Genomic DNA, 14,288 nt, shown 5'->3' with positions numbered 1-14,288 from the left:
GGGGGGGGGGGGGGGGGGGGGGGGGGAAAGAGAGAGTAAAAGGGGTGACGCCGTTCCACATAGACATTGCATTGGGAAAGAAGCAACCAAATCCTGACTTTGGAACGTCTACTCAAAGTCACTTTCATCCTCCTCTTCCTCCTCCCTCCTTCCTTTCCACTCTTCGCTCTTAAATCTCTCTCTCTTTTGCCTTTTATATCGGAATCTTTCAGAAAAAGATAGCAGAGAGAGATGAACTGCTGAAACTTTTAAACCAGGAAAGTCTTTTCTTATCGCTAATATATTACTAAAACTGCCTGTAAGATCTTACAGATTCTTTTACCAGCCCACAATATTGCTTCAAACTTACCCATTAAATTACAAGCTTTCACTTTCAAGATTTTTTTCTTAAATTTTTTTTTTTTTTTGATTTTTTAGCTTTTGATTCTAATTTTGTGTCTACACACTCAGAAGGTTTAATAGTACTTAAATACCTATCAAAATACCCTTAATTTTGTGTCTGGACGTTAATGTTCGATTATTCAATTATTCAATCAATTTAATGTTTGATTTATGCTACCAAAAGGTTTTTCTTTATTCGACTCCTACTTTCCAACTTTATCTCTAAGAACTCATTTAATAGATCAAAAACCGAGGAGTTCGCCTCTTGCACTAGTAGCATCAAAGAGAAAGAATTAGAGTCGAAAAAGAAAGATGAGTTGAAAATTGTTTGTTCTATCTTCTATACAACCTGACATTATTAATAATACTAATGTCAACTAGAACTTGACCTCGAGCATTGAGGACATGGTCTTGGGAGGTTAAGACTAGAGAAAGGGAGTCGTGTTCACCTCGAGAGCGGTGAAAAAGGCTAATTGGATTATTAGATTAGACTTTACCTGTGAAATGGAATCCTAATTTTGAATTTTTAAAGAAGTTTCAAAAATCATTTCAAGCAAAATTGGAGGAAATTGGTTGAAACTTCAATATTGGACACAAAAAAGGTCGAGAGAGCTACAAGGAGGTCGAAACTTCCACGGCTCCACCGCCTATCCTACGCTCTAGCTTAAGCAGCAAGTCAAAGTAAGTTTCAAGTTCTTAAATAAACAAAACCTCCACGCTTTTCCAATTCCTAATTCACCGAATTAGTTTATATACGCCTTCTGCTTCTTCTTCCTCCCATGTCATTCCAGTTAACTCCATTGCTTTCGCCTTCGATTTCTGATAGTTTTCACTTCTAATCTCTGATGATGATGGAGATTAGGCATTTGGAAGGAATGGCTGAGACTGCAGCCGTGTTCCTCCTTGTGCAGATCCTGGTTTATCTAATTCTCTCTAAATCTTCCCATGTCTTCTCTAAGAACACGAAGAGGTCTCTTAGTTTCAGACAGGTCCGATCTCTGAGTATCCGTCGGATTATGGCAGCTCTCTCCGATTTCCCCTCCGGCACCGGCGACCCAGACGAAAGTCGTGGGGAATGTGGAACCATGTTTGATGAAGGCAGTTCTTAAATGAAGCTGGCCGATGGGTTTCTTCTATTATTTGTCATTTGGTGTTCCATTCTTTAAATTTTGTGAATATTTATGCATAATTGTTCCATTTTTAAAGTGTGTTAAATGTTTGAAGTTCCTAACCATGTTTGATAATTTCGAATTTACCACAAATTCAACCATCCTCAAATGAAACTAATTTGAAGGGAATGTCTTCTAAGAGCTTAAAAGGTATTTCAAAGTAAAAAAATAAAATAAAACGACGACAACAGTAACACACGTATACATATATAATACACACACGTTAAAGCTCTTAAAAAGTCATTCTAAATTGGTCCAAGACTTTCAACCATCAAACAATTATGCATATAGAAGTAAAGAGACAACTCAAATCGCCTACTTATACGATTAAATGCAGTAGACCCGAGCCATTTAACCAATAAAAAACAATATACGCAAACATATTGAAGTGTATAGGATGCACAAAAGGATGAACTATTCTGATGTATAAACGTGAGGTTACCCAAATGCATGGTTTTCTATTTGATTTGATGAGCGACGTCTTCTAAAGTTAAGATGCAAAATAAACAACACTAACCACTCTATATTAGCATTTAAATTACAACTGGCATCATAATGTTACCAACCAAAGTTGCACATGAATCAGCCAGACATATCTTTTACAATACTAACTAGTGCAGTGTATGCCTTTTTATGGTTTTTCACTTACCAGGCTTCTTCATATTAGCACTACAGTTTTGACTTTGATCTCGACGGTATCCATGTACACCAACAGGACTCTACTCTAGTCAATCTAGTTGGACAGAAATGGAACCTGAAACAGACACATCTAGAATCCTTAACAAAGAAGATTGAACAGTTTAGGTTTGCAAGAGATGTGCGTTTATCTTTAGGGCATGTTTGGAAAGGGAGAGATGCGTTGGCAAAGGAATTACCAAGTTTAGATTAGCCGCCAATGTGTATCATAGGTCTATTTGCAGTCTTTGCAATGTCAAACATTCCAGCATGTGAAGATTTCTTTCTTCTTACCTGAGGTACACGAGTAAAATTACTAGCAGTACTCAAATAAAGGCATATTCCGAAATATGGAAATACGTATATAAGTTGATGCTTGGAATCAAATAAAGTTAAGTACCGCTGCACCAATTATTTCCCTAAGCCCATTATCATCAGCACCATGACGAAGTGGGTCTCTCAAGCTAACCTGAAATTAATAACCCCTAATGAATTAATGGGAGAGTTAGAATTTTTATACATACACCAAGAACCAGTAAAACTGTTAAGGATATTTAGTAATAAATTATAGTTTACCATATATATTATATTTGATATTTTATTATAAGGCAAATATCTAACATTTGCCTTATTACTATAGGTATCTTTCCATTTATTGTTATTTTCATTTATTACTATTTCCATATCCTTGTAATTTATTTGATTATAAATAAGATAACTTTCACACCATTTAGGTGTGGTGGATTAATCAAACATTCACATGCTATCAGAGCCATTTTGGTTTAGCAACCTAGATCTTTTCTTTTCAATGGCTTTTGAAATCTTCTACTGTTCTTCTCCACCACCACTGTTGTCTTTGATGTTGCAGGGGCAGTCGTCATGGCTGTCACATGCAGAGTCGATTGATTATTCTTCGGCTCCACCTTTTTGACCTCCAAATCATCCTTCGCCATACTCTGTACATACAACCTCACCTTTTCCAAACATAGCCTCTTTCATTTTCTTCCCAATTTTTCCCTTCATCATTCATCCTTCACAAAAACCCTAATCTTAGGATCTTCATCAGCATCCCTCTTCGAAAATATACAGAATCTCAATAACCCCATCGACCTTCTGCAGAGATTTACCTTTGGAATCTGGGCGCCGCACTGGCATCTTCGCCAACCAAGTTGCCGCCGCCCTTCTCGCCAAAATTGGCCCCTTCGCCCCAATGTGGCGACTCTTCCAGCTGCCCTTCTCGCCAAAATTGGCTCATTCGCCCAATGTGGCGACTCTTCCGGCTTCAACATTGTCTTTGGCCCTTGCTCTAGGTTTCCCCTTCTACTTCTTGGGGTTAGACATATTCTCACCAGAGCCAAGTCAGCATCGTCGCTAAGCGACAATCCCTCTTCATGGGTTAGACATATTCTCACCGAAGCCAAGGCAGCATCTGCCGCTGAGCGGCGATCTCTCTGCAGTTTTCGATGGCCAAGAAAGTGTTTCTCTACGCCTCCTCTGAACCAGGTTGTTAACATCTTCACGAAAAGTGTTTTTCAACCTCTTTGAATTTTTCAGATTCAAGCTTCACGTTCGTTTAAATCCGACGCTTAGCTTGCGGTGGGGTGTTAAGGATATTTAGTAATAAATTATAGTTTACCATATATATTATATTTGATATTTTATTATAAGGCAAATATCTAACATTTGCCTTATTACTATAGGTATCTTTCCATTTATTGTTATTTCCATTTATTACTATTTCCATATCCTTGTAATTTATTTGATTATAAATAAGATAACTTTCACACCATTTAGGTGTGGTGGATTAAGCAAACATTCACATGGTATCAGAGCCATTTTGGTTTAGCAACCTAGATCCTTTCTTTTCAATGGCTTTTGAAATCTTCTACTGTTCTTCTCCACCACCACTGTTGTCTTTGATGCCGCAGGGGCAGTCGTCATGGCTGTCACATGCAGAGTCGATTGATTATTCTTCGGCTCCACCTTTTTGACCTCCAAATCATCCTTCGCCATACTCTGTACATACAACCTCACCTTTTCCAAACATAGCCTCTTTCATTTTCTTCCCAATTTTTCCTTCATCCTTCATCCTTCATCCTTCACAAAAACCCTAATCTTAGGATCTTCATCAGCATCCCTCTTCGAAAATATACAGAATCTCAATAACCCCATCGACCTTCTGCAGAGATTTACCTTTGGAATCTGGGCGCCGCACTGGCATCTTCGCCAACCAAGTTGCCGCCGCCCTTCTCGCCAAAATTGGCCCCTTCGCCCCAATGTGGCGACTCTTCCAGCTGCCCTTCTCGCCAAAATTGGCTCATTCGCCCAATGTGGCGACTCTTCCGGCTTCAACATTGTCTTTGGCCCTTGCTCTAGGTTTCCCCTTCTACTTCTTGGGGTTAGACATATTCTCACCAGAGCCAAGTCAGCATCGTCGCTAAGCGACAATCCCTCTTCATGGGTTAGACATATTCTCACCGAAGCCAAGGTAGCATCTGCCGCTGAGCGGCGATCTCTCTGCAGTTTTCGATGGCCAAGAAAGTGTTTCTCTACGCCTCCTCTGAACCAGGTTGTTAACATCTTCACGAAAAGTGTTTTTCAACCTCTTTGAATTTTTCAGATTCAAGCTTCACGTTCGTTTAAATCCGACGCTTAGCTTGCGGTGGGGTGTTAAGGATATTTAGTAATAAATTATAGTTTACCATATATATTATATTTGATATTTTATTATAAGGCAAATATCTAACATTTGCCTTATTACTATAGGTATCTTTCCATTTATTGTTATTTTCATTTATTACTATTTCCATATCCTTGTAATTTATTTGATTATAAATAAGATAACTTTCACACCATTTAGGTGTGGTGGATTAATCAAACATTCACAAAAACAATGAACTAATAATCCCTAGCTACTTGACTTCAAGAATCAATAAATCGCACGAAGTTCATGATGGGGCCTTCTACCAGGAATCTGTGCCTAACAGTCTACCACATAATAACTTGATCCATGCAAAAATCTAAGGGAATGAAGGTCAAGCAGCAAATGACACATTTTAAGTAAGAAATAAATCTGAAAGTAAAGTCCATTCAACTCAACTGTGCACAACACATTGTTGAAAACAAGGTTAGCTGAACATATGGAGGGAGGGGGCGGAGGCTATGGTTGCAGGCATAGAAACTGAAGACCTTTAGCTATTTGGCTACTATAACAACATATGAATATGAAACTTAACTTGGTCAACGAAAACTACGTCACCTATAGGGACTATTTCTTATCCATATACATAAAAATCTCTCAGCCCTTCATTAATGATCAGGTTATAGAGCAGACCTACCACATCACCTTGGAGGCTTATCTACTAAAAATCTAAGGTGCTTAACCACAAGTATGTATAATATTATGCACTCCCTACATCTGACAATATTACATTCCCCCCAGTCAAGAAGGACGTCCTCTGGAAAAATACTGGCTATTACAAGACAAAATAAGTTCATCTAAATATCACTAGGGATCAAGATTTAGAATACATGAGTATACCTGTATGACCCTTACTTCAAGAGGCCGACAAGAAAGACCAGGTACCACTGAGAATCACTTAAAGACTAAATGAAGTCTTCTTTAACACCTAGTGCCACATAGGCTCACCACATATCCAATTAATGTTCTACATCTACTCCATTGTCATGAACATTATAAGGCCTAGGACCCAGATGTTAGTCAATAATAAACCAATCAAAAGCACCTTTTGAAAAGAAATTTAAAATCTATGACCTTGAAATATCAACGAATTTAAAAAGTTCCCAAGGAGGTTTCACTGGATTTACACTCCAACAAAATCTGTTTCCATACTCTCATTCTAAGATGAATGCAACAATAGACTAGAAGAAGATTTACCTCTGACGGACCAAATAAGCAGACTTTAAAGTTTCCATCTGCTAAAAGTCGCAATCTATTGCAACCAGCACAAAAATGTTCAGTCATTGACGTGATAAAAGAAACTGTACCCAGGTGCCCATCTATTCTGAAGTTCTTCGCTGTCTCTGTGGGATGATCCCCAAGTCGTGTCAGGCCTGTGAAGTGTTTATCCTGTTCAGCAATATATAAGGAATTAGCATATAGAAAGATCACTAGCGAAAATCTAAAATCTTTTAGATTGATTGCCTGTAAGGATTCTACCTTACCACTGTTTGCAAAATTTCTGAGTAGGGTACCAATTTCTTTACATTCCAAACATTTCCATCAAAGGGCATAAACTCAATGAACCGAATATTAATTGGTTTATTACGAGTCAGCTCAACAAAATTGCAAATCTCATCATCATTGAAACCACGCATTATAACACAATTCACCTGAGAATAATAGAGTAAAAGAAAAATCCTTGTAAGAATATGTGCCAGGTATGATAAATGAATAATAACATTCTATGTCTGTATACCAAGAATCAACCAGAAAATGAATTGCCAAAGACTGCCAAAGACAACGAAGAGTTGATAGAGAAATAGGAAAATGAGAAAAGTGAGAACAGTTCAAAAGGGATAGTTTTCTTCTACCAAGGTATAATACATACTTTAACAGGATTGTAACCAAGGTCTATCGCAGCATTGATAGATTCCATGACCTTTTCATGCCCCTTGCGTCGGGTCATGAATTCAAACTTTGCTGGAACCAAAGTATCCAAACTAATATTAATAGCAGTAAGCCCACATTCTTTCAGCTTCGGGAGTTTTCTGGCAAGGACAATTCCATTCGTGGTCATAGCCAGTGTCTTCAAACCTTTTAAATTAGACAGCTCTAAACATATATCCTCAATATCTTTCCTAATGGTAGGCTCCCCACCAGTCAAGCGAATTTTATTGACACCAGAGCTTACAAAAAGATTAGCCAATCGAATAATTTCGTTTCGAGTAAGAAGTTTGGAGCTGGAAGTCAGGTCTACACCTTCCGCAGGCATACAGTACTGACATCTCAAGTTGCAGCGTTCTGTCAATGATATCCTCAAGTAAGTGTGCATCCTCCCAAATGAATCAACCAACATATTAGAGTTGGAGGTTTCTTTCTGGATTTCATCCGACAACTTAGCACAAGACGTAGCATACATCCTCGAAGCATCCAGTTGTTCCCCGAATGTTGTAAAACCATTAACTTTTCTGATCATGGAGTAAGATGCGTTTTCAGAGCCCACCTATTTTAAATAAGAGATATATAAAAACTCCATATAGCAGTATTCAAAATTCAAATGACAAGAAACAATCAAAGATAATGAGAAGATCTCAACGAGATTTCTAATGTTGCATATGCAATGCTCATAAAATTTTAAACCTCTAAATTTCAACAGTAATTATATGTCGTTATTCCCGAAATACAATCCACTACAAAAATATTTAAAAAGAGGGGAAAACAAAGAACCGAAATTAAAAGAGACGTCACGAGAGAAGCGGAATAATCGAGGCAAATTCTAGATATTCAAAGCGCCTAACAGAGAAACGAATCACGATTATCATCAAAATTTCAGTATCCAAAAACTAATTTATCAGACACAAAAACACGAGGCAGCGAATTAATGGAAACGGAAAGCACAAACCGATAGGAAATTTAATTTTCCAGACGCCACAAGACAATTGGTGACGATGCATGCATTTCTTCTCATCTTCGTCGCCAAAGCCATCATCACAACAACTTCGTTTGAAATGAAAACGAATAGAATAGCCAATAAAGCAGGAAAATGAAACCGATAACACTATTCTTCCGATTAACGAGGTTGACGAAAACGATGATGATTCAATTGAATCCGGAAGCTCCGCAAACAGAGGCTGAGAAGGAAGACGGAATCCGACCTGATCAACCGCTCATTCCTGCTCGATTCTTTCGGCTTTTCGGCGAAGTGAAGGGTCAGATTTTTTTGCTTCTTGGATTATCCAATCCGGAGAATATGAAGTTTGGTGGTTTTGACTTGCAGTCGGCTTCACACATACATCAATTATCTCTCTTTCCTCACCTTTTCTTTTTTACATCTCTGCCAATTCTCTCAATCGGTGCGAATTCTCAATCTGTATGTTTTTTTTGCGTTGTTTTGTCGTTATTAGAATTTATATAAATAAATAATATTTAGTTTTTTTTAATTAATTCTAACAACTTTATTGTTCATTAATTTTATAAATTTAATTATTACTAAATATTTTATTTTTATTAAGTCAAATATTCATGAATTAAAAACAAGTGAATTATTTATTTATTAATTTACCAACAAGTTTTTGTTAGCGTGTTTGATGTATAAATTATATTTTATTTTTTTTAAAAAATATGACTTATTAAGGTTTGACATTGTTTTATACTTTAAATTTTTTAAAATTTATATATTTTAAAAAATATTTAAGTTAAAAAGAAAACTAAATTTATAATATTAAAAAATTATAAATTAAATTGAGAAAATATTATAGAGGCCTGAAAATGAGAGGGTGTTTTGGTCAGACAACAAGAGTTAATACCAAATTTGAGATCTCCAAAGAGTCGCCGCCAACTCGCGGCCGCGCGTTGAATATAGCGCTTTTTATTTTACATTCCTACTATACCCCTCATATTTAGCTCAATTAACGGTTTTGCCCCTATCTTTAACGGACTTTTGTAATCATTCTCATTTCGCCGCCAGATGTCAAGGGTATTTTCGGTATGCTTTCACGGTATCTTCAACCACTGCACGCGGACGTACAAGTTAAAAGCAATCAAAGAATTTTCGCTTCTTTAATTCTCATTTGATTTCCTCTGGGAATAAAGAACCGCGAAGGCTCCTCAGTTTTCAGTTTCGGAATCATCATTGATACAGATCGATCTGCGTGCAGCGTCGCAGCTTTCTCTCGCTGCTCTGACTTTGCTGTACGTTCCATTTCCCTGCAGTTGATTCCTGTTTGATTTCTTCCTTCGCTTTCCCTTTTAGATGATAAAAAGTGCAAGGCTTGTCGTTCATCTTCTATATTCGTATCTTGTTGGATTTCCGTTCTGATTTCCTGTTTTATCGTTTATCACTGTGTATATACAGTATTTTGCTTGTTATTGCTGTTTTATCAAGGTCTGTGATCTTTGTATTTAGCAAGTTTTGTTATATGCATTATGCAGGTAGGGAATTTTGAGAGTCATGGCGTTCTTCAGGAGTTTGACGGCTCTTTCCAAGCTACGGTCGCGTGTTGTGAGTATATTGTTTTGAGTTCTTCCCTGTTTTTGGTAATTGTTAGTTATTTTGTTGGTAAAGCCTTTAACAATCTGTAAATATCTGGGATGTTTCAGGGACAGCAGTCTAATCTGAGCAACTCCGTTAGATGGCTTCAAATGCAGAGCTCATCCGATCTTGTAATACTCTATACTCACGTTAATAAATTCCCGTGAACCTTTATTGGTTAGGCCACGTTTTAAGTCTTGAGACTGATCTTACAGTTATGAAGTGCTTAAATCAGACTGTAACGGCTGCAATTCCCAGATTGCCAGAGTCGATAAGTGTAGCCATTAAGTCTCCGTGCATGTTTTCAATTGTTGATGACATATTTTCTGTTGCAATGCAATCGGTTTGCCTGCATCCAACAAATCAAATACGATATTTGTTACTCTGACTACTTCAATAACTAGTTAACTGTTTGGAGATATCCTGATGCACGGTGTAGTTAGTTAACTGGCAAATTGAATAATTATTTCAATCCAATGAGTGATTTCGCTTATGAAGTTATATCTGTCATGCAGGACCTACAATCTCATTTGAGGGAATTGATTCCAGAGCAGCAGGTTTGTTTATCCTAATAGTATCATTTCTGCACCCCTAAGATAAATGTGAAGGCCAAGTGCTTCAATTCTTATTCTTTGAAGTTTTACGTTGAAGTCTCAGTTGATTTATGACGAATTCACTGAAATAGGATGCCTGTTTTAACAAAAATTCATCAGAGCATTACTGATGTTGTTTTCCTTATCTCTAGTTTGGTCAAAAGTTACCGTAAGTATAGAACAGTGTGACTAATTGATTCAATGCATTTAATGCCAAGCCTGATCAAACTTTCCAGGAAAATATTATTGTTCATTTATATATATTCTTAATATTTTTAATAATTATAGGATCGCTTGAAGAAATTCAAAGCAGAACATGGAAAGGTTCAACTGGGCAACATCACTGTTGATATGGCAAGTATATTTACATAACCAGTCTCTATTTTGCTGCTCTCCAGTATCAGTGGCAAAGTTTATTATCTCATGATCCATGCAACCAAATCTTTCCCGGGAGTTCTTAAACTAACTAACATTTCTGCAAGCATTTTCTTCAAATCTTTTAATTAAATGCCTTGTTTCTAACATTGTGAAGGTACTTGGTGGAATGAGAGGAATGACGGGGCTACTGTGGGAAACATCTTTACTTGATCCCGATGAGGTATGCAATCCTTTTGGTTAATACCTAGTGAGGTGATCTGGTCCTGAATGTCTGTTCATAATGTTTCTGTGCTCGATATAAATGGTCATCTCTGGTCTATTTGAATTGGATGAATTCTGGTATTGATAAAGTAATGGATTTGAAGTATTGTTTTTATAGGGTATTCGCTTTAGGGGTTTGTCAATTCCTGAATGTCAAAAATTGCTACCAGCTGCGAAGCCTGATGGAGAACCATTACCTGAGGGCCTTCTGTGGCTTCTTCTCACAGGAAAGGTGAGTTGCTCAAAAAGCTTGTGTTGTTGTATACATTTGACTCATAGGAGTTTATATCAGTGTTGTAAAGACATGTAGCTGATAGAATAAAGTACTTCTTGTAAGCGAGATTTTGCTTATACTGACAAATATTTCATCATTTATTCTTTCATATATCAGGTGCCAAACAAAGAGCAAGTAGATGCATTATCCAAGGAGTTACAAAGTCGAGCCATTGTTCCAGGTTCATCTTGCTTCTGTATTAAATTGTTCAGAACTTGATGGTGCTGACAAGATAATAAAAATCAGATTGTCTAATTGTTTTGTTTATCAGCATTTTTTACCAGACAAGTATATTAAGATATTGCCAGTTTTTCATTTTCCACCTGGAACCTTGTAAGTTGTATATGAGATCCATCATGTTAGTTGGACAAGCATATATGGTTAATTTAGGACATCCGGTGGCTGTCTGTTCCTCTCCAACGAAGACATTTTCCTAAATGGTGGGTTTTTATCATTCCTGGTTGCAGATTATGTATACAAGGCCATTGATGCTCTTCCTGTTACATCTCATCCGATGACTCAGTTTGCGACAGGTGTCATGGGTCTTCAGGTTAGTAATGAAGTTCTCTATTTATCACATCCTAGATGAAGTGATTTTGGTTTTCTTGCTCAACTTTACGAGAAGGTGTTCTGCATGAGATAATATGATCATTTTGATTTTATATTATATTTCTTAAATATTTTAAATTTGTTTATTTTGATCAAAACCCATTGTCTTATGCTTTGCTTCAATTTTATCAACCCTGCACTGCTGAGTTTTAGTTTGTTGGAAACGTAACTATTTCAATTCTAGTAGTTATGTAATTATCTAGGCATATTGTTTTTAGATGTCCTTTAAGGTGTCTACTTGTACTTCATTTCAGGTTCAGAGTGAATTCCAGAAGGCCTATGAGAAAGGAATTCATAAATCAAAGTAAGTTTATGCATTCAAGATTCACGCTTCCTATTACTCTAGTACTGAAAACTATTCTTTTTTAGGTACTGGGAACCAACATATGAAGATTCACTGAATTTGATTGCTCGAGTACCTTTGGTAGCTTCTTATGTCTACCGCAGGTTGGTAGATTACTTTCTATATTGATATACTTGTCTATTGTATTTCAACTAATTCTATTCCCATGTGGAAATATCTCATTTTCAATCAGCGTCATCAGGATAACCCTTGCATATTTAAAAATGTTCTGGCACCTTCTCGCACTTTCTCCTCCTTGTTACCTTGTTGGATTAATTTGGATTTCTTTCTAAACATTTATGAAGGATATACAAGGATGGCCATATAATTCCAAAAGACGACTCTCTGGATTATGGTGGGAATTTTTCACATATGTTGGGATTTGACAGTCCCCAAATGCAAGAACTCATGAGGCTCTATGTTACTATTCATAGGTACTGGATATGTTATTCCACTCCATATGATTTAGACCATTTAAATTTCTACATATCATATCTTAAAATAATAAGGAAGAGAGAAACATAATAAAATAAGATCTAATATATGTAAAAATGACCTGCAGTGATCATGAAGGTGGGAATGTTAGTGCTCACACTGGCCACCTTGTAAGTTAATCTCGCTTCTCAAGTTTTATTGAATCGTGTTTTTTCTTTTCTCTTTTGTATTTTATTGCATCTTATATAATCTACATTTCTGTTGCATAATTATTGAAACATGGGCATTTCAAGCGGTAGCCAGTGTAATGTTTCTGCCATCAACATTCATGCCCATGTCATTCTGAGCTATTTAAAACTTTAATGCAGGTTGCTAGTGCACTTTCAGATCCTTATCTTTCATTTGCTGCTGCTCTAAATGGTCTGGCTGGGCCATTACATGGTTTGGCAAATCAGGTGCGGGGTAGATTGTTTTCTAATAGCTACTCTTTCTTCCCCTCCATTTAGTACTGAACTTTTAATAGAGTATACAATTATTATCTGTGACACTCTCATTATAGTGACGGACTTAATTCTTACTACTTTTTCCCCCCTCGAGCCATTTACCTTCAATTTATCTTGGGGAAAAAAATATCAGTAGAGAAGCAACAGGTATTGAGAAGATTCTTTGGGTTTATTCTTCATAAGCATATTGGATAGTTTGATTGTACCTTATCAACATTCTTCAGATTTTTTTTGCTTCTGCTACGTATCTTTTGAGCGATGGAACTTATTTCTTCTGTTTTTATCTGTAGATTTGAAATCAAGTAATTTTTTTGTGTTAACCTTAACTAATATTAATCGGCTTTATGGCATGAATGCATAGCAAATGTTTTTCCCTATGCATCTTAATCAACATGTAAAGGTTGCCAATTTTGTTGCTCAATTTACACTGCTTGCAGGAAGTTTTGCTTTGGATCAAATCTGTTGTGGATGAATGTGGAGAGAACATAACTAAGGAGCAGTTGAAAGACTATGTTTGGAAAACACTAAACAGTGGCAAGGTATCAACTTAAATTCATTCTTCATTTTCACTCTAGCTAAAAAGGTCAGGCATGGAGCTCATACTTAATTTACCTTCAGCTTCGCTTATAAAAAGATGGTATCATTTGTGTAATTTGCTGACTGTACTTCTGTTGTATAATAACAACTGTTTGTCTCTCCTTAGGTCTTCATTATAGGAATACACATTTTTGGCCTTTTTTTAAGTTGGAAAATTCATTAATTCTCCCCTCTTAGTTTGCCACTGTTAGAGAAAATTTTCTTTCAAGCATTTCCGTCATAGTGGTTTGTTTATCTGAGAGACATTTTTTCCCATTTTCATAAACACTTTGGATCTTGTCTACTATAGGAAGAGGATTACGCAATTCCTTTTCAAATTTAAGGTTGCATATTCGTTGAAGGAACTTTCATCAATTCCTTATCATTCTTTTGAAATTGTAGGTTGTTCCAGGATTTGGTCATGGAGTTCTGCGTAAAACAGATCCAAGATATACTTGTCAGAGAGAGTTCGCCTTGAAGCATTTGCCCGACGATCCTCTTTTTCAGCTGGTTGTCACTTTTCCCTGATTGAAGACTTAAATTAACATATATTTTAACCTGTATAGATCTCTTTTTATTTACTTAATCTGTAAATCCTTCACTCGATAACCTAGCATGGGCATTTGCAGGTATCCAATCTCTACGAAGTTGTGCCACCCATCCTGACAGAACTTGGCAAGGCAAATTGATAAGCCTCTCTCTGTCTTACTAGCTCAGTTGTGCATGCTCCTCATATTCCGTACTAATAATTTCTACAAGCATATATGAACTCATTTTTTTTATGTATGGACACATTAACATTAAAAAAAAAAAACATGAAGTTATGAGGTGCAGGATAGGTTAGTGTGACTTGGGGGGGGGGGGGGGGGGGGGGGGG

The 14,288-nt window shown here is 36.7% G+C and overlaps 3 protein-coding genes across 4 annotated transcripts in view; 2 read left to right on the top strand and 1 right to left on the bottom strand.

Moving 5' to 3' along the window:
* Nucleotides 1–968: 968 nt before the first annotated feature.
* LOC111456452 lies at nt 969–1,586 on the top strand. Its single transcript, XM_023098312.1, has one exon. The coding sequence runs from the start codon at nt 1,227–1,229 to the stop codon at nt 1,488–1,490; it is 264 nt and encodes an 87-aa protein (XP_022954080.1). The 5' UTR covers nt 969–1,226; the 3' UTR covers nt 1,491–1,586.
* A 389-nt stretch (nt 1,587–1,975) lies between these two features.
* Nucleotides 1,976–8,269, bottom strand: LOC111456451 (GTP 3',8-cyclase, mitochondrial). 2 transcript variants are annotated; one of them, XM_023098310.1, is made up of 7 exons: nt 7,811–8,264; nt 6,797–7,411; nt 6,411–6,578; nt 6,124–6,315; nt 2,626–2,694; nt 2,426–2,519; nt 1,976–2,304 (listed from the first exon to the last, which is right to left on the bottom strand). In XM_023098310.1, the coding sequence occupies exons 1-6, from the start codon at nt 7,895–7,897 to the stop codon at nt 2,436–2,438; spliced, it is 1,215 nt and encodes a 404-aa protein (XP_022954078.1). In that variant the 5' UTR covers nt 7,898–8,264; the 3' UTR covers nt 1,976–2,304; nt 2,426–2,435. The 2 variants fall into 2 exon arrangements, with proteins under 2 accessions (XP_022954078.1, XP_022954079.1); XM_023098311.1 differs by lacking the exons at nt 1,976–2,304; nt 2,426–2,519; nt 2,626–2,694 and adding an exon at nt 5,310–5,393 and having other exon boundaries at nt 6,073–6,315; nt 7,811–8,269.
* A 677-nt stretch (nt 8,270–8,946) lies between these two features.
* Nucleotides 8,947–14,288, top strand: part of LOC111455982 (citrate synthase, mitochondrial-like) — a 7,325-nt gene continuing 1,983 nt past the window's right edge. Inside the window, exons 1-17 of the mRNA XM_023097655.1 lie at nt 8,947–9,099; nt 9,340–9,409; nt 9,508–9,570; nt 9,955–9,996; nt 10,321–10,386; nt 10,565–10,630; nt 10,790–10,903; nt 11,063–11,126; nt 11,413–11,495; nt 11,809–11,858; nt 11,924–12,001; nt 12,203–12,331; nt 12,460–12,502; nt 12,701–12,787; nt 13,273–13,374; nt 13,814–13,921; nt 14,041–14,091. Coding sequence (XP_022953423.1) covers nt 9,359–9,409; nt 9,508–9,570; nt 9,955–9,996; nt 10,321–10,386; nt 10,565–10,630; nt 10,790–10,903; nt 11,063–11,126; nt 11,413–11,495; nt 11,809–11,858; nt 11,924–12,001; nt 12,203–12,331; nt 12,460–12,502; nt 12,701–12,787; nt 13,273–13,374; nt 13,814–13,921; nt 14,041–14,091 — 1,197 coding nt within the window. The 5' untranslated portion in view covers nt 8,947–9,099; nt 9,340–9,358. The remainder of the gene's footprint in view (nt 9,100–9,339; nt 9,410–9,507; nt 9,571–9,954; nt 9,997–10,320; nt 10,387–10,564; nt 10,631–10,789; nt 10,904–11,062; nt 11,127–11,412; nt 11,496–11,808; nt 11,859–11,923; nt 12,002–12,202; nt 12,332–12,459; nt 12,503–12,700; nt 12,788–13,272; nt 13,375–13,813; nt 13,922–14,040; nt 14,092–14,288) is intronic.

The sequence above is a fragment of the Cucurbita moschata genome, unplaced genomic scaffold, assembly GCF_002738365.1.
Source record: "Cucurbita moschata cultivar Rifu unplaced genomic scaffold, Cmos_1.0 Cmo_Scf00018, whole genome shotgun sequence".
Taxonomy (NCBI): domain Eukaryota; kingdom Viridiplantae; phylum Streptophyta; class Magnoliopsida; order Cucurbitales; family Cucurbitaceae; genus Cucurbita; species Cucurbita moschata.
This window is presented reverse-complemented; position numbering and strand designations above follow the sequence as displayed.